General features: G+C 43.3%; 1 protein-coding gene across 2 annotated transcripts; it reads right to left on the bottom strand.

The window, feature by feature from the left end:
* Nucleotides 1-12,623: 12,623 nt before the first annotated feature.
* Nucleotides 12,624-17,770, bottom strand: LOC118400461 (kelch repeat and BTB domain-containing protein 12-like). Of its 2 annotated transcripts, none has more exons than XM_035797354.2 (6): nucleotides 17,625-17,770; nucleotides 16,025-17,204; nucleotides 15,293-15,563; nucleotides 14,785-14,935; nucleotides 14,352-14,549; nucleotides 12,624-13,911 (listed from the first exon to the last, which is right to left on the bottom strand). In XM_035797354.2, the coding sequence occupies exons 2-6, from the start codon at nucleotides 17,101-17,103 to the stop codon at nucleotides 13,742-13,744; spliced, it is 1,869 nt and encodes a 622-aa protein (XP_035653247.1). In that variant the 5' UTR covers nucleotides 17,104-17,204; nucleotides 17,625-17,770; the 3' UTR covers nucleotides 12,624-13,741. The 2 variants fall into 2 exon arrangements, with proteins under 2 accessions (XP_035653247.1, XP_052329662.1); XM_052473702.1 differs by having other exon boundaries at nucleotides 16,025-17,061; nucleotides 17,625-17,758.
* Between the last annotated feature and the right edge of the window lie 2,485 nt (nucleotides 17,771-20,255).

The raw sequence follows: 20,255 nt of genomic DNA, 5'->3' as shown, positions 1-20,255 counted from the left end.
TGATTTATAGGATATTTATTTTCATCAGGATATTTTCTACTGCAGGCTGCAATGTTTTCATTTGTTGGCTTTATGTAGGGTATTTTTACATAGTTGGCAATGGCAATAGAAGTTACTTTTTAGGTTTGTATCATTTTAATTTGGATAGAACTGGCATCGGTAGAAATGTTAACATAAATTGGCATTCCACATGAGAGAGGTTGCCGACTCCTCATGTAGCTTATTAATGTCAACTTAAGGCTAGTAATGGCAGAATCTGCAAAAGCCAGCAGCAGTGGGAGGAGGTCAGTCAGGTTATCCTGATCTCTGGTTCACATGAGTCATTTATGTCTTATTTCATAAGATGGCAGTGTCTCTATATATATACAGTGCATTCGGAAAAGTATTCAGACCCCTTCCCCTTTTCCACATTTTTACATTACAGCTTTATTAAAAAAATTGATTAAATAAAAAAAACATATCATCAAGCTACACACAATACCCCATAATGATAAAGCGAAAACAGGTTTTTAGAAAACTTATTTCCATAAGTATTCAGACCGTTTGCTATGAAACTCAAAATTGAATGCATCCTGTTCCATTGGTCATCCTTGAGATGTTTCAACAACTTTAATGGAGTCCACCTGTGGTAAATTCAATTGATAGGACATGTTTTGGAAAGGCACAAAGCTCTCTATATACAGTTGAAGTCTGAAGTTTACATACACTTAGGTTGGTGTCATTAAACTCGCACACTGCCCTAACCCACCTGGACAAGAGGAATACCTATGTAAGAATGCTGTTCATCGACTACAGCTCAGCATTTATATATATATATATATATATGCCATTTAGCAGACGCTTTTATCCAAAGCGACTTACAGTCATGTGTGCATACATTCTACGTATGGGTGGTCCCGGGAATCGAACCCACTACCCTGGCGTTACAAGCGCCATGCTCTACCAACTGAGCTACAGAAGGACCATTTAATACCGTAGTACCCTCCAAACTCGTCATTAAGCTCAAGACCCTGGGTCTCGACCCCACCCTGTGCAACTGGGTCCTGGACTTCCTGATGGGCCGCCCCCAGGTGGTGAAGGTAGGAAACAACATCTCCACCCCGCTGATCCTCAACACTGGGGCCCCACAAGGGTGCGTTCTCAACCCTCTCCTGTACTCCCATGAATGCACGCCTCCAACTCAATCATCAAGTTTGCAGACGACACTGCAGTGGTAGGCTTGATTACCAACAACGACGAGCCTACAGGGAGGAGGTGAGGGCCCTCGGAGTGTGGTGTCAGGAAAATAACCTCACACTCAACGTCAACAAAACAAAGGAGATGATTGTGGACTTCAGGAAACAGCAGAGGGTGCACCCCCCTATCCACATCTACAAGACAGTAGTGGAGATGGTGGAAAGTTTTAAGTTCCTCGGCGTACACATCACGGACAAACTGAAATGGTCTATCCACACAGACAGAGTGGTGAAGAAGGCGCAGCAGCGCCTCAACCTCAGGAGGCTGAAGACATTTGGCTTGTCACCAAAAACACCCACAAACTTATACAGATGCACATTCGAGAGCATCCTGTCAGGCTGTATCACCGCCTGGTATGGCAACTGCTCCGCCCACAACCGTAAGGCTCTCCAGAGAGCAGTGAGGTCTGCACAACGCATCACCGGGGGCAAACTACCTGCTCTCCAGGACACCTACACCACCTGATGTCACAGGAAGGACAAAAAGATCATCAAGGACAACCACCTGAGCGACTGCCTGTTCACCTCGCTATCATCCAGAAGGCGAGGTCAGTACAGGTGCATCAAAGCTGGGACCGAGAGACTGAAAAACAGCTTTTTTCTCAAGGCCATCAGACTGTTAAACAGCCATCACTAACATTGAGTGACTGCTGCCAACATACTGACTCAATCTCTAGCCACTTTAATAATTAAAAATTGGATGTAATAAATGTATCACTAATCACTTTAATCTATGCCACTTTATATACTGTTTACATACACTACTCATCTCAAATGTATATACTGTACTCTATACCATCTACTGCATCTTGCCTATGCCGTTCGGCCATCACTCATCCATATATATGTTTATGTACATATTCTTATTCATTCCTTTACACTTGTGTGTATAAGGTAGTTATTGTGAAATTGTTAGATTACTTGTTAGATATTACTGATATGGTCAGAACTAGAAGAACAAGCATTTCGCTACACTCGCATTAACATCTGCTAACCATGTGTATGTGACAAATAACATTTGAATTGATTTTGATTTGATTTGTTCTGTCTCCTAGAGATGAACATACTTTGGTGCGAAAAGTGCAAATCAATCCCAGAACAACAGCAAAGGTCCTTGTGAAGATGCTGGAGGAGACAGGTACAAAAGTATCTATATTCAGTAAAAAGACTCCTATATCAACATAACCTGAAAGGCCGCTCAGCAAGGAAGAAGCCACTGCTCCAAAATCGCCATAAAAAAGCTAGACTACGGTTTGCATCTGCACATGGGGACAAAGATCGTACTTTTTTGAGAAATGTCCTCGTCTGATAAAACAAAAATAGAACTGTTTGGCCATAATGACCATCGTTATGTTTGGAGGAAAGAGGTGGAGGCTTGCAAGCCAAAGAACACCATCCCAACCATGAAGCATGGGGGTGGCAGCATCATGTTGTGGGGATGCTTTGCTGCAGGAGAGACTGGTGCACTTAACAACATAGATGGCATCATGAGGCAGGAAAGTTACGTGAATATATTGAAGCAACATCTCAAGACATCAGTCAGGAAGTTAAAGCTTGGTCGCAAATGGATCTTCCAAATGGGCAATGTCCCCAAGCATACTTCCAAAGTTGTGGCAAAATGGCTTAAGGACAACAAAGTAAAGGTATTGGAGTGGCCATCACAAAGCCCTGACCTCAAACCTATAGAAAATGTGTGGGCAGAACTGAAAGAGCGTGTGCGTGCAAGGAGGCCTACAAACCTGACTCAGTTACACCAGCTCTGTCAGGAGGAATGAGCCAAAATTCACCCAACTTATTGTGGGAAGCTTGTGGAAGGCTACCCAAACCGTTTGACCCAAGTTAAACAATTTAAAGGCAATGCTACCAAATACTAATTGAGTGTATGCAAACTTCTGACCCTATGTGAATGTGATGAAAGAAATAAAAGATGAAATAAATCATTCTCTCTACTATTATTCTGACATTTCACATTCTTAAAATTAAGTGGTGATCTTAACTAACCTAAGACAGGGAATTTCTACTAGGATTAAATGTCAGGAATTGTGAAAAACTGAGTTTAAATGTATTTGGCGTATGTAGGTATATGTAAACTTCCGACTTCAACTGTAAAGGTCCCACAGTTGACGGTGCATGTCAGAGCAAAAACCAAGCGATGAGGTCAAAGGATTTGTCTGAGACAGGATTGCATTGAAGGTCCAAGAACACAGTGGCATCCATCATTCTTAAATGTAAGAAGTTTGGAACCACCAAGACTATTCATAGAACTGTTCGCCTGGCCAAACTGAGCAATAGGGGGAGAAGGGCCTTCCTTTGTGGAGATGGGAGAACCTTTCAGAAGGTCAACCATCTCTGCAGCACTCCACCAATCAGGCCTTTATGGTAGAGTGGCCAGACGGAGGCCAGTCCTCAGTAAAAGGCACATGACATCCCACTTGGAGTTTGCCAAAAGGCACCTCTTGAGAAACAAGATTCAATGGTCAGATGAAACCACGATTGAACTCTTTGGCCTGAATGCCAAGCGTCACATCTGGAGGTAACCTGGCATCATCCCTTCAGTGAAGTGTGGTGGCAGCATCATGCCAGTGGGGATGTTTTTTAGTTCCAGGGACTGGGAAGCTAGTCAGGATCGAGAGAAAGATGAATGGAGCAAAGTACAGAGAGATCCTTGATGAAAACCTGCTAGAGAGCGCTCAGGACCTCAGACTAGGGCGAAGGCTCACCTTCCAACAGGATAACGACCCGAAGCACACAGCCAAGACAATGCAGGAGTGGCTTTCGCACAAGTCGGGGCGGCAGGGTAGCCTAGTGGTTAGAGTGTTGGACTAGTAACCGAAAGGTTGCAAGTTCGAATCCCCGAGCCGACAAGGTACAAATCTGTCGTTCTGCCCCTGAACAGGCTGTTTCCTCTGTTCCTAGGCTGTCATTGAAAATAGAATGTGTTCTTAACTGACTTGCCTAGTAAAATAAAGGAAAAATAAATAAATGTCCTTGAGTGGCCCAGCCAAAGCCAAAGCCAAAGCCTGGACTTGAACCTGATCTAACATCTCTGGAGAGACATGAAAATAGCTGTGCAGCAATGCTCCCCATCCAACCTGACAGAAGAGGATCTGCAGAGAAGAATGGGAGAAACTCCCTAAATACAGGTGTGCCAAGCTTGTAGCCTCATGCCCAAGAAGACTTCAAAAATACTGAGTAAAGGGTCGGAATACTTATGTAAACGTGCTTATTAGTGATGTACCAATATGACATTTTTGGCCGATTCCTATATTTTCCTTGCTCCCCCCAAAAAACGATATCGCCATTTAAAAATGTTGGCAGCCTTTTACGCATTAAAGTACAGTTAAATAGTTAACACACACACACACACATGGACGCAGCCGTCTAAGGCACTGCATCTCAGTGCAAGAGGCGTCACTACAGTCCTTGGTTCGAATCCAGGCCGTGATTGCCTATAGCTTTTGCGATTCCAGGAGAAGAGGAATAGCGGAGCGGCTTGCGTAATTGCACACAGGCTTAGCTGAAAAAAGAAAAAGAGGCTATGTGTAGCTGTAGAAGCTCATTCATTAACCCAACTTATATGCTAAATATAAAAAAGGGCCTTTAAATATTTTCCAGTCAAGAAAGAAAATTATGAAATGGCAGATGCACTGATTTCAGACGATAGACAAGAGCAGCTCAAGGACAGAACTACACTCATTTAAATGGAAAGAAAAAATGCATTGAGCACATTTCTGTGAAGCTTTGTGATTGGCTCACAAGTGAACGTCGTCCAAAGCCTGGAAATGTTTTTATGGCTCGGTTTACACAGAGGAGTATGGTGGGATTTTAAAAGAAAATCATCACTACCTCTGTAGGCAATATTAAATGCACCAGATAAAAAGAAAAGGCAGTATAGTAAAGTTGTCAGGTATTTGTCTTGGTATGAAGAAGATATTAATTACAAGATCTCATCATGTCTGAAAATACTTCTCAACTGCTCCACTGCTCCTGACGTAGATGACGTCCTTCTCCACCACTAGATCTGGAATTGAACTGCCAGTGTATATCATTACTTTTTAGTTATTTAGCAGACACACTTATTCAGAGTGACTTACAAGAGCCATTAGGGTTGAGTGCCTTGCTCAAAGGCACAGACAGATTCTTTACCTAGTTGGCTCAGGGATATAAACCAGCAACCTTTCTGTTACGGTCACAATGCTCTTGACCGCTAGGCTACCTGGCCACTTGCAGGTATGAGAAATAAGGAGCAAAACTAAGGATTTCATCAACTGCATTCAGAGCCAAGCAAGAAAAGAAAATATACTATGGATTTTCTATGGTAGAGACAATTCTGTGCATGCAGTTAGTCGTCCTAGTCAGTCCATGTTGAGAGATCTACAGTGAACATGCAAAACAACACCTACAAAATGACAGGAACTCACCAGCAGAGATGACACTTCATCATGACTGAGAAGTTACATCCTCAAAAGCTGCGGTCCTGGAACAAGCCACTGCTCCTGACATACTGTAGATGGCGGCCTACTCCACCAGTAGAATGGAACAAAGGCATTTCGTGCCAGTGTAAATCAATGTGACATTTACAGATAAGAATTGGATAATAATGAGATCCCCAATAAGAGAGCAATCAAGCCACAAATAGTAAATTATCTGACTCTTTAAAATAATATTGCCAACACGCCTTTAGGGATTTTATGTTTTCACTTCTGAAGAGATGAAACAGTTCAGTCCAACATGGAGAAGAGAAGACCATGCTGCTTTAGGGACACTGTGACTGGAAACAAACATGTGAATACACATGTGTAAAGTTCAGACCAAACAATAACAGCTAGTTACATTTTACAGGCCTAAGTGTTGAAATGAATGCTATTGGCACCAGTAATATTATATGAATTCTTAAAATGTTTACATAATTCACCAAACTAGAATAGGAGAAAATATTTGTTGTGCATCCCAATTAAACATGGACTTTGCATACCTTTTCTTCCAGATGCACACACAGGTTTCAAAGGAACACATAAGAATGTCAGTGGAAGTGTCCTTGGATTATTTATTTTTAACTTCCACTTCATAGTTGATGGTAGAACTCCATGTTCAAAATAGAAAAGTGTGGGTAACTGCAACGCCAGTCTTGATGCAGTGTCATCTTTCTTAATCTTGCAACAAAAAGCAAGACAAAAACCAAAAATAACCCGCAGATAAGAAAAAAAATACGTATTGCAATAATGACGCTGTTTTCAGTCTCTTTACAGGAAGACCAGGCATCAAAGGTTAACCACAGGCCAAGGTAATCAGCTAAATCCACCATTCAAAGACAAAACCCTTAATAGAAATGAGGAGTCAAAAAATCTATATATTTCTCCCCCTATTTCACTTAGACTAATCCTAAAAGAACTCGGATATTCTTGTGTACCAATTTCTGAACGGTGAGTAATAGAATTTCAGTCTATTGACTTCAGGGAGGCCTAAAATGTGTCTTATATTATGAACCATTCACATTCCAAGCATAGTCTTTGGATCAATGTAGCATTAGGTAACTAGAGGGCCCTGAAGCACATTTCTTAAACTGTGAAACTATTGTGATAGCCTAGCCCAATTAGGGCTGGTACAATTACTGAATAACCATGTAAACGACGGATATGGACGAAGACCGTTCTGAAAATAAAATAACCGTCAAATCAAATCAAATCAAATTTATTTATATAGCCCTTCGTACATCAGCTGATATCTCAAAGTGCTGTACAGAAACCCAGCCTAAAACCCCAAACAGCAAACAATGCAGGTGTAAAAGCACCATTTGTTTGTGTGCGTGTGGAATAAACAGATGACTGAAGACGGAACGTCGAATCGTGCAGTCAAGTCAGTTTTTGCAGTAACATGTTGCTATTTGATAAAATAGTGGACCGTTTCAAAATCTACAAATTATGCCATATCGTTGATTTTAAGATTTCAAAATATTACACTCAATCACTAAGCTTGTTAAAAAATGTAATTGTAAGATTGAGATAAGTAGTGTCAACTTGCATCGGGGTCACTGCTGATATTTTCACCACCTTTGATGTCATTTTAATGTGGGCATCTGTCAGTTTCTGTAATTTTTTCAAAGTTAGACTACATCCTGTCCACACTTAAGCTCCACTGCTTCTGTGTGTTTTTCTCTACGCAAAGCCCTTTGCCTAATATTCCTCATTCCTTTTGGCAAAACTAGTCTCTACTTTCTGCAGTGATTTTAACACCAGTTTTTTTCTTTGTCCATAGTCCGGTGCCACTCCCAAGTGCGAGTCTTCATGAACATGTCCATGGTTTCAAATACAACACTGACTGTACTTGATTTGGCCTTTTGAAGATTTTTGAATACCCCCAAATCCTTTCTGCCTCGATCATCAATATTTGACACTGGCTGTATATCGACAGGCATTTTACCACATACCCCCCAAAAACAATTCAACAACCTGAATGGTCAAATAAAAAATTTTTGGGTCTGTCTGCATGGTAAGCCAGTCCAACACAAGGTCTTTGGGCACCTCAATGTCATCAAACAAAAGACAGGGTAGCCTAGTGGTTAGAGCGTTGGACTAGTAACCGGAAGGTTGCAAGTTCAAACCCCCGCACTGACAAGGTACAAATCTGTCGTTCTACCCCTGAACAGGCAGTTCAGGGGTAGAACCCACTGTTCCTAAGCCGTCATTGAAAATACGAATTTGTTCTTAACTGACTTGCCTAGTTAAATAAAGGTAAAAAAAACATCTGTACATTTCCTTCAAGGTCTCTTGTACATTTCCTTCAAGGTCTCCATCATCCTGCCATTCTTTGAGCTTGGTAAAAGGGATGTGGTATCTTCGTTACATCCCAAACTCCTTTCCCTTTGAAGTCGGGGCTCTCCAGAGAAGATCAATGATTAGCTTAGAAATCAGACCCAGAACAAGCTGACCGTCCTCTGCCCATCCCAGCTCTTGGACAGCATCACTCACAGTTCTCACCAAACGCACTGTTCCAGGCTCCAACTCTGTTGTTCCAATGTTAAGGCTGTTGTTTCCTCATCTCCAAAAATCAGATTTTCCCACAGTAGAAGCATCATTTTTGTCTGATGAGCTAAGGAACCATTCAAATGTAAGCCACAGAGGAGCTCATTCACAACGGACATCATTGTCTTTTCAGAGTGAGACATAGTATCATATTCCTCAACAGCGTGCGGTAGGATGTCTGATCTGTATTCAGCAAGGATTTGTTTGAATTTCTTCTCGGAACCGGTCTCAACAAAGCAATTTCGAAAGTTTGGAATACATTCTGCACATCATCATTTTGTGGAGATCAAGTTTATAAATTGCCTAGCTGGGTTGTGGATTGCCAGTTGAAAGTGGATTGACAGTGGATTGCGCATTCAGATGGAACAGAATAAATAGGCATTTTAAGGTCATAGATTTAGTCATGCTAACTTTTGGAATAGACACCAGCTGGAATGTGGTTTTAACCAATCAGCATTCAGGATTAGACTCACCGGTTGTATAACACTATATAACTAGTCTCTCATGACAGACCAAACATTAACTGGCCGGCACACACAATATTTGGTTCTGGGTGCTGAGAATACTATTTGACATACTTAAGATAATAATTTCATGTAAATTATGCATATTTGATTCTGTTGTCTTTGCTATTAGTTATTATGGGTACAAACAAACATTGTTGTCTTCTATTCTGTCTTAGACTACAGCACTCAGCTGCCACATGCAGGGCCTGCAGCAGAAGCTGGAAGTCCTGAGACATGAGCAGAGCCGGGATCAAAAGCATGCTAGGAGAAGCCCTGTCCGTTCTAGGCACCTTAGTTTCCCAGCACTGGTCCGAACACCAACTCACCCCTGTCAGGGTGACAGACTGCACAGCCCAGATGTCCCCAGGACTTGTAGAGGTTCTGCCTGGTGAGTGAGGAGAAGAGGTGCTTCGAAGGTGTACGTCTCTGTGGCACCTTCTAAAGCAGTGGCATCATGTGGTGTAAAGGGATACTGAAAGAGAGGCAGCAGGGCGGCTGCACCCTGCAGAGAAAGGACCCAGAGAAGGACCCTCAGAGATGTGACCAGGGCCAGGCCAATGCCCCCAGAGCCCTGTACCTTCCTCCTGTGATGATGAAGGAGGCGGAGGAGGATCAGCTGGAGCGTTATAGCCAGATGGTGCTGGATAAGCTGGCTAAGACCTCCTGGCAGATGGTGTACCGATACCAAACACGCTCTACCGCTGTGACTTATGGACCAGGGACAGGCACAGGACCCTCTGTCTTACAGTACTCCATGCAGGGCTTTCAGGACCCCAGCAGGGCCTACGCACTGCTACAGGACGTGACCATTAGGAGCACCCGCACCATCATGAACTCAAACTGCGATCCAGAGCAGAGCAGGCAGCCCGACCACAGTGAGCCTGCAGCGTTCCCCTCAGAGAGCCCCAGGGGCAGGAGCACCATGGCTATACGTAGGTTCACCCAGAGAGGCCAGGGACAGAGGAAACTGCCCTTCAGAAGCAGGAGGAGGGAACCGATGCCACCACAGACCAGGAGTAATGGTGGAGTAGTGGGCAGAGGTCAGGACAAGAACCGAAGCCCCTAAAAAATCCAAGGAAGCAGGGAGATGGATCGACTAGCAAGGAGCAGCATGATCCCAAGAGAATGGAAATGGACATTCTCAAACCAGAACCTCAGAAACGACAGCAGGACAAGGAGAAAAGGTCTAACAAAGCCTCTGGAGGCTACCACAACCCTTTCAGCTTGTGGTCCCAGGACAGTAACAGCTCTGTGTGCGGGGCCACAGGGAACAATGTCAGGCCCGCCTAGGAAGAGACTCCGTCACTACCTGAGCCTCAGGCTGTCTCAGAGAGAAACAGGCTTATGGCAGCAGTTTGACATACTGTGATTCTGATTGATGTCTGATGGGGAATCAGGATGTCAGTGTATGGAGGGAATGAGGAGGGAGTTGTTTGACAAGCTGTTGTATTTGGTTAACTTCATTGTAAAAAAAGCACTTTGTGTTTGAGTGTTTTCAAAAACCTTGAAACTGAAAATGTTAAATAAGTAAGATTAAACCTTTTATGGAAAATAATAAGAGACGCTAATATTTGTGTTTTGTTGATTAATTGTGTGATGAAAGGTCAGAGAATATCTGGCCACACAAAAAGGAGGGGATGAAAAGAGGGAATAGTTGAAAGGAGAGAACTTTTTCTATCTTTACTCACTGAGTGGATTATTGCCAACAAAACAGACCAGACATGTAAAAGTCTTATGTTGTCATAGTCAACCACAAGGGCACATGCGTTATATTCTTGACAAACATCACAAACATATGACATGACAATATCATTTGTATTCCTAATGTTTTGTAAACTCAGTGTATAGTACTGTACAGGGTTTCTACACTTTGTTGGAGAGCGAGGTAGCGGCATTGTTCCTTCCCATTTGAAGTGTTTCCACAAATACATGATTAAGCCTGAGCAAAGACTCAATTGCACAGTGGCTTGCGAAAAAGTATTCACCCCCCTCTGCATTTTCCTATTTTGTTGCCTTACAACCTGGAATTAAAATAGATTTTGGGGGGGTTTGTATCATTTTATTTACACAACATGCCTACCACTTTGAAGATGTCAGAGCATCTTACAGATTACTGCACCTGTACATAGTCCACCTATAATTTAGCCCAAACAACTACCTCTTTCCCAACTGTATTTAATTTATTTATTTATTTTGCTCCTTTGCACCCCATTATTTTTATTTCTACTTTGCACATTCTTCCATTGCAAAACTACCATTCCAGTGTTTTACTTGCTATATTGTATTTACTTTGCCACCATGGCCTTTTTTGCCTTTACCTCCCTTCTCACCTCATTTGCTCACATTGTATATAGACTTGTTTATACTGTATTATTGACTGTATGTTTGTTTTACTCCATGTGTAACTCTGTGTCGTTGTATCTGTCGAACTGCTTTGCTTTATCTTGGCCAAGTCGCAATTGTAAATGAGAACTTGTTCTCAACTTGCCTACCTGGTTAAATAAAGGTGAAATAAATAAATAAATAAAAATGCAAAATATTTTTTATTGTGAAACAAACAAGAAATAAGACAAAAAAAACTGAACATGAGCGTGCATAACTATTCACCCCCCCAAAGTCAATATTTTGTAGAGCCACCTTTTGCAGCAAATACAGCTGCAAGTCTCTTGGGCTATGTCTCTATAAGCTTGGCAAATCTAGCCACTGTGATTTTTGCCCATTCTTCAAGGCAAAACTGCTCAAGCTCCTTCATGTTGGATGGGTTCCGCTGGTGTCCCGCAATCTTTAAGTCATACCACGGATTCTCAATTGGATTGAGGTCCGGGTTTTGACTAGGCCATTCCAAGATATTTAAATGTTTCCCCTTAAATCACTCGAGTGTTGCTTTAGCAGTATGTTTAGGGTCATTGTCCTGTTGGAAGGTGAACCTCCGTCCCTGTCTCAAATCTCTGGAAGACTGAAACAGGTTTCCCTCAAGAATTTCCCTGTATTTAGCACCATCCATCATTCCTTCAATTCTGACCAGTTTCCCAGTCCCTGCCGATGAAAAACATCCCCACACCATGATGCTGCCACCACCATGCTTCACTGTGGGGATGGTGTTCTCTGGCTGATAAGAGGTGTTGGGTTTGCGCCAGACATAGCGTTTTCCTTGATGGACAAAAAGCTACATTTTAGTCTCATCTGACCAGAGTAGCTTCTTCCATATGTTTGGGGAGTCTCCCACATGCCTTTTGGCAAACACCAAACCGTGTTTGCTTATTTTTTTCTTTAAGCAATGGCTTTTTTCTGGCCACTCCCGTAAAGTCCAGCTCTGTGGAGTGTATGGCTTAAAGTGGTCCTATGGACAGATACGCCAATCTCCGCTGTAGAGCTTTGCAGCTCCTTAGGGATTATCTTTGGTCTCTTTGTTGCCTCTCTGATTAATGCCATCCTTGCCTGGTCCATGAGTTTTGGTGGGCGGCCCCCTCTTGGCAGGTTTGTTGTGGTGCCATATTCTTTACATTTTTTAATAATGGATTTAACGTTGATCTGTGGGATGTTCAAAGGTTCATATTTTTAGAACTCAACCCTGATCTGTTCTCCACAACTTTGTCCCCGACCTGTTTGGAGAGCTCCTTGGTCTTCATGGTGTCACTTGCTTGTTGGTGCCCCTTGCTTAGTGGTGTTGCAGACTATGGGGTCTTTCAGAACAGGTTTATATATACTGTGACAGTTCATGTGACACTTAGATTGCACACAGGTGGACTTTGTTGAACTAATTATGTGACTTCTGATGGTATTTGGTTGCACCAGATCTTATTTAGGGGCTTCGTAGTGTTAGGTTCTTATTTTTCAGAGTAAATTACTCGGACACTAGAGAAGCTTTAACCAAGTTTAATCATTCCCAAAGGTTCTGTACAGCTGTAATCAGACAGCAAAACATTTCAGACATCACAGTTATATACCTGTACATCCTAATTAAGACACTCCCCACCTGATTACTCCTTTAAGGGGAACTGACCTCAACCCTCACCTCCTAATCCACAACCCCTCCTTCACGGATATCCATCTGTCTTGCCTATATCAACACATCGCTCTCCTCTCCTCCATCAAACACATTCCAAAGCCTTCTGGGTTGCTACAGATTATTTATATTCAAGGCTTCGTCTCTATCATTTATTTCATATCTCAATGTTCAAAGTTTAGCCAATTCCAACAATAGCAGAGGGGGTGAATACATATGCACCCACCACTTTTCAGTTTTAATGAAACATTTTTTTTTAAGTTTAAAAGTTTGAATTAAGTTATTTTTTTTCATTTCACTTCACCTATTCGGGCTATTTTGTGTATGTCCATTACATGATATCAAAATAAAATTCAATTTAAATTACAGGTTGTAATGCAGCAAAATAGGAAAAACGCTAAGGGGGTGAATACTTTTGCAAGGCATTGTATGTAATCTTTATTTGAATGACAAAAATATAATCTTGAACACAGATGTAAAGAGCAAAAAGCAGTGAATGATTGATTTAAAATCTCTAGATTGTGAAGGACCTGTCTATGGTTTACTTTCCAAAATTCTAGTGATCGCCAGAGGCATTTTACAACGAGATACAAAATCACAACAATTATATTTACAAGCTGTGCCATAAAACCCACTAAGTTATGATATTCATTGAAGATAGATACAATGTCTACTTCTAAATGTGCAAATCAGTAGTTCATATACAGTTCAAGACAAGTGCAGAGTTGGATTTTGTGCAGTGCCCCACTCAGGTCAGGGCTTCAAACACTAACTGTAATGTCACGAGAGATCAAATAAATAAACCAACAAGCATCACCAGGATCAGCCAGCACTACTGCATTTTCACTCCTGGCCCACAGCAGCGGAAAGGTCTTGCTCAATATTATCAGCTCTCAGTTTTCCGAAAAAATCGTTATTGCCCAAGCTTCTCTGAGATAAGAACGGGTCCTTAGACCTTAGGGTGGGTGGGTGTCACTGAGTTACTAGGTCTGCCGGGGGAGACATGAGCTCCCGGGGATTGAGGCTTGCCACCAAGCAGACGTCGTAGGCATCATGCATCAGAACATGGCGGGCCACCACGGTCCAGCGGTTCTCCCATGGGTCTAGTTCCAGGATGTCCTTGATTATGTCCTCATGACAATCTGAGGGACACAGGGATTGGCATAGGCCAGGAATATAATTTTTGTCACTATTAGAATCAGGCATTTTAAAGAGTGGTGTGGCAATCAAATTAAACAGTATTCAGCTACAGTCAACTTGTTTAGGTCTTAAAAGGACAGGTAATCGTTTACTCAAACAAGTCCCACGTGATGTCACAGTTTTACGAACAGTGGAAAGTAAAAAAAGGCACTTGCTGCAGGTGCACTGGAATAATGTGATAACTTCAAAGAAAAGAGAAACCTGCACACTGCTCTTGCTAGTATCACTTAATTTTATTGAAGCTTACGTGTTGGCCTTCAAAGCTTTGGCGAAGGCCAAGAGGCTGACACGTAAGCTTCAGTAAAATTAAGTGATACTAGTAAGAGCAGTGTGTGGTTTTCTCATTTTTATGAACAGTGGAAAGGAAAGTGGGTTTAGTTACCGGCTCCCTTGTTGTATCCGCACACATATAGCTTTCCCCCCACCACTCCGGCGTTGGAGGCATTGCTGCGTAGGGACAGCTGCGGAGAGGGCATAGTGGGCCCATCTCTCCAGAAGTCTCCATCGGGGTTGTAGATCTCCACAGCATCAAGGCAACGACGGGACTGCCCACGATCTACCCCATCACAGCCGATGCCCCCTGTTAGAACACAACTGGGTTTTTTTTGTGTACTGAGACATTGACTTCTTGTGTTGTCAGGTACTACTTTCAAAAACTATTAAACTGATCTGTCCAAACATATGATTTATTTTGAGGGGAGTTGAGGGGTTTCTCTAGGAGAAGTGACCATCATCGCCATGACCATCATGAAACTAATGAATGCAATGTGCTAAAAAACAAACAGCCTATGTGTTGTTTATCTTTTAAATCTCACCCATCACGTAGATTTCCCCATTGAGCGCCACAGCACTACAGCGGTACTTAGAGTGCTTCATGGGACCCAGCTCTGTCCACTTGTTTGTCTCAGGGTCATACTCCAACAGACGGTTGCTCAAGCGGTCTGGCTCGTCATCCATCCGCCAGGACTGCCATGGGGAGTGACGGGACAGGACAGGTGCAGAGTTTAGAGAAGGAGGAGGGGATAGAGAGCAGGCTCACAGTCACACACTGACACAGATAGTGTGTCTCTCTGCTCTCAAGGCCTCACAGCCTCAAGTATAGTGTGTACATGAGTGAGAGTGAGGGACTCCAAAAATACATGGATGTTGTGAGACTGAATTAAACAAATGTGAAATGCCCCCTGGTCTACCTGCCCGCACATTGCACACACGCAGACACAGACGCACACACACACAAACACACAAACAAAAACATAATACAGAGTAGCATTGACTGACTATTCATCTTACTATATATCAAACCCCTTCTCTTTAGTGCATTACCTGTGGAGTTCGACCCCCGAGCACGTAGAGACGGTCCTTCAGACGCACCACGCTATGATAGGCCAGTGGCATGGGTAGCGGGGCGGCACTACGCCAGGGCCCACCCTGCATGGACCAGCGTTCCACACAGTTGGTGATGAGGTACTGGTTCTTCAGCTTCATCTGGCCTCCCAGCAGGTAAATAGTATCACCCAGCGCCCCCAGCGCATATGAGTCTCGGTATTCAGCTGAGCTCAGGTGCTCCCAAGTCCCCTGGGCCTCCACCCTGTACCTGAGGAGGACAACACAGACAAATCAGGGACAGGGGTTTTAGTCAGACTCTAGCATGCTAAAATAAACACAGGGGTGCTGACCATCATTCTCACCTGACCACACATTCTACCTGTCTACATGTAGCAGTCTAAAGTGTCCCCACTTGCACCAGAGAATGTCTAGCTTTCGCGTGGCACAGACTGGTAAGAAGCTTCAGGAGGGAGGTCACGTGTGCTAGCAAGGCAGAAGCCCTGGGTTCAAGCCTCGTGTGAGCCGAATCAGGAGGAAGTGGTACTCCCTAAGCAAGCAGAGTGACGTTGTTTACATACACACACTACTTGGCCACACACTCCACCTGGCCACAGCACCTTAACAGTATGCCACTGACTGTCACTCTCATCACTGACCAATAGGTTCATTACTGCTGATGATCTCATTCAAATACATAAAGCTCATGATACCGTTTTTCCAGATTCCTACCTGAATAGCTCCACATTCCTGTCTGTTTGCCTGGCCATTTTCCTCACCCCTGCCTCCCCAGCCACCACAATCTCATTGCCCTCGGTGACGACCCCGGCACACACGACTCCCAGAACATCTCCGTAGCGCGGGGATGTGATGTAGTAGGTCCGGCCCGTGGAGGGGGCATAGCAGAAGCTGCGTTCTGAATAATTTCCATACCGCGATCGGATCCCTCCGCCCTCGTTGCCAATGCAGAGTAGCAGATCCGTGGTCTCCATCCCATATCGGAGCTTCAGTTTCCTGGGAGCAACTGCAGGGTGCATCCCAGTGGCCTCCAGAGCCTCCTCCATCATCTCCAGACACTCTGCATCTGCCAGAAGGGACATATTCCTCTTCATGGATTCCTTCAGGTAGTCAGGGGCCACCAGGGGGAGGCGCACCTTCCTCAAGAGCTCAGCCAGGTGTCTACTTCGCCCGTACTCCACCCCGTCTCCTAGAGTGTCCTGTCTGACCCAGTGTAGCACCACATCCAGGATGGTCTCCTCCCGTGACACGTTGAGGTCGTCGGAGCTCAGCAGTGCCCCCAGCTTATGGGCCTCTAGTTCTAGAATCTCCTCGCTCATACACACCTGAACAAAGTGCGTCCGTAGGTATCTCTGGGCATGGTCGGCCAGCTCCTCGGCTCCAAGGTCGCGGGCATAGTAGTACACCCCGAGGCAGTTGGAAGCGTCCATGTTCTCCCTCATGTGGCTCTGGCAGCGGTTGAATACCTCGTCCATCTGTAGAAGGAAGGCGGCAACGGACACCCCCTGTACATTGGCGTTGTTGAGTGGGAGCTCAGAACAGTACATGTAGTTCAACAATAGACCCAGGCTATCGGCTGGTGTGTCACGCAGAAATACTTCCCTAGTACTGCACTCCCGCAGGCCACAGGTGAACATGACCCGGAAGTAAGGGCTGAAGGCTGAGAGGACCACGCGATGGCAGGGGAAGCTGATGTCCTCAGCCACCAGCACCACATCTGTCAGCTTCTCTGTCTCCCTCATCTTCCTCAGCTGGTCCAGAAGACCCAGACTATGTTTAGCTCTCAGATCCATTTGGATCTAATGTCTATTCAACAGTAATAACTTAACTTAGAAAATAATTACAAAAAATGTAAATAGATTTAAATAAATAACAAAACAAGGAGGTTCTTTACCTGAAAGTATAGAAAGAAAGAAACTCAAGTTCAATGTTGATATGATCAAGACCCCAGTACATTGTTTACATTTATGTTGAGTAGAGTCAAAAGTCATTTTGTGAATATTTGATAGTTAAAAAGACATTCCTTATCTTCAAATGTGTAGTTCTGTCAATATAAATCAATAAGTGTGACCAACATTTCTTATTGGAATTCCAATTTCCCATATTGACACATACACCACAGCATAACAGTACAGCAACTAAAGCATGTCCATGCCCTGCTTGCCTCTGTGAAACCAGGGATCCATGTTAAACACTAATCAGTATCATCTCCCACTATGCATTATGTTACTAAAGTCTTACGCCCTTTAGTCTTATTAGAGATTATTTTGCCCTTTGATCACACAGTAGTCAAGCCTATTTCATCCTGTCCTACCAGTCAGTGGGAATCCACTTATTCCAGTAGACCATCAGGTTCCTCAGTCAGCCAGGCTGCAGGCGTTGTTGTTAATGTAGCTGAATGCACCAGGAAGAGTGGTCAGAGAGACAGGGGGCCAAGCTATCCTCTCTGAAACCCAGCACTGTTTACCTTCCCCTTCTCTCGCTTCCCTGCCTGAATGCCCTGTCCTTCTGAGCTGAGCAACACACCTTAAAATAGACTATGATATGGCCAATGGAACGGCAACTGGGTCAGAGAGGGAGCAGGCATATAGGGGCGAGGGGCACATTTAGTTTTTACATGGACTAATGTCAGGAGACTCACATATGATAATGTTGTGTCATGTTGAGCAATGGTCTATTAGAATTTCACAAGTAAAATATAACCCGATTGCTATTCTTTGCTATCGCTATATTTTTTTTTTTTTGGGGGGGTGTAGGCTTACGATCACGTGTAGGCTCATGTATCTGTGGACTGGCACATGGAGCCAGCTTCTGGGTTGGATTCTTCATGTCACTCTCTTAAAGCAACTACAGTCATTTTGAATGATAATAGTCACAATATTCCTAATAATCATAATAATAAACTTGCGATGATGCAGCTGATACTTTGTTCATACCACTCAACAGATTGATGTTAACATTTTAACCTGAGGTGGTGTGAACCATAGAATTAGGAATGAGTAATTGCATAGTATCTCTATGGTGTGAACATCCTGAACAAAGCAATGATGAACCCTACAGGTATTGCAAAACAAAATTGTTTGTTTTTTAAAACTGAAGGCATTTCCCTGTGATATCCTGTGTAGGCCGTAAATCAAAAAATGCTATATGTACTGTATATGTAGTATGTTGTTTTTCACCTGAAGTTAATCTATAATTCCCATATCCTTTGTCTCTGTCTGTCCACTGTCCTCTAAACCACAGCTGTCTGTAATAGATGACAGGAATAGTATGTCATCAGCTACTGGCTGCCTGGTGTTTTCATGGTTCATTAGCATCACTTTGCAGTGTAAGAAATCTGGTGGTGTAACACCTCTTTCCTATGACCAGAGTGCAGTCCAGACATTCCAGCCTTCCTGAAATGTGGCTCTTCAAGACTTTGAATGATCAAATATGAGGTAGGAAAATGCCTCCTAGATAGTCATATTGTATAAAAGAGGGATTGACAGGCACTTCAAGCGACTTACACGGGGAGGACAAAATAGCCCAACCTTGTCCACAAGGTGGTATGGGTGTGGGGTGGAGGGCGAAGGGGTACAGATTGGAGAGAAATGTGCTGGATGAGCAGAGACTGGAGGAGTTGACTCAGAGAATGGACTAATCTGACACAGCCTCCCCTGACCGAGCGTCTAAAAAAGTCCTTCAAGTAAGGCACAGAAGATGTGTGTATGTCTGTGTGTATGTGTGTGCCCACGCACTAGTCTAAGGTGTGTGAATATTTGTGTGAGTTTCTGATTTATTGCAAATAGATGTGGTCCTGTGGCTCATGCTCATTGCTGCCTGTTGGCTGGAAGCATATACTGTACTGTAGATGAACCATATAGTGTACTGTAGATTAACCATATACTGTACTGTAGATGAACCATATACTGTACGGTAGATGAAATATATACCGTACTGTAGATTAACTACTGTACTGTAGATGAACCTGTCTTCCTATAAAAATACTTTAAAGCACTACTATAAAGTGCCTTGCGAAAGTATTCGGCCCCCTTGAACTTTGCGACCTTTTGACACATTTCAGGCTTCAAACATAAAGATATAAAACTGTATTTTTTTGTGAAGAATCAACAACAAGTGGGACACAATCATGAAGTGGAACAAGATTTATTGGATATTTCAAACTTTTTTAACAAATCAAAAACTGAAAAATTGGGCGTGTAAAATTATTTGCTGCGATTGCAGCTGTAAGTCGCTTGGGGTATGTCTCTATCAGTTTAGCACATCGAGAGACTGACATTTTTTCCCATTCCTCCTAGCAAAACAGCTCGAGCTCAGTGAGGCTGGATGGAGAGCATTTGTGAAAAAATTTGTGAACACCCCCCCCCCTGGGCTGTCTGCCTGTACTCTACTAGCTGCCCTGGTACACTGTCTGGGACTATGGCATGCCAGACCTCATCTCTGGCATCAGTGTGGGTATCATGCACTTGCCACAAGGTACAGTAAGACCACAACCCCATGGGTAAACCACAAAAACACTATTATACTAAAAAAACAACATGCCTTTCAATGGTTGTAATCTTAACGACATACACTTCATGTGGACGGCTACAAAACAGAACATTTCTTATATATTATTCAAGTTATAAAAGAATGAGAGTAAAATGAATAGTTTAATGTTTTTTGAACAGCGCTGGTATGGCATATGCATTGCTGGCCTCCTGCATTGGTCTACTTCTTCTTTGGAATGTCCAGACATATTTCCATAGGCAAGTGGACAGAAATATGTACCAGTAGTTTGGGAATAGTTGATAAAGACTTGATAAAGACTTTAACACTCTCAGTTTAACACTCTCAGTCAGCCCAATTCTTTATGTGTATGCAATGTACATACACAGGTGTCGTTATGTTGTGTGCAGGTGCAGGTGCATTTGCAGTTCTCAGTGTCATGGTTGGAAGTGTGACA

This window comes from Oncorhynchus keta, chromosome 21 (assembly GCF_023373465.1).
Source record: "Oncorhynchus keta strain PuntledgeMale-10-30-2019 chromosome 21, Oket_V2, whole genome shotgun sequence".
Lineage (NCBI taxonomy): Eukaryota > Metazoa > Chordata > Actinopteri > Salmoniformes > Salmonidae > Oncorhynchus > Oncorhynchus keta.
This window is presented reverse-complemented; position numbering and strand designations above follow the sequence as displayed.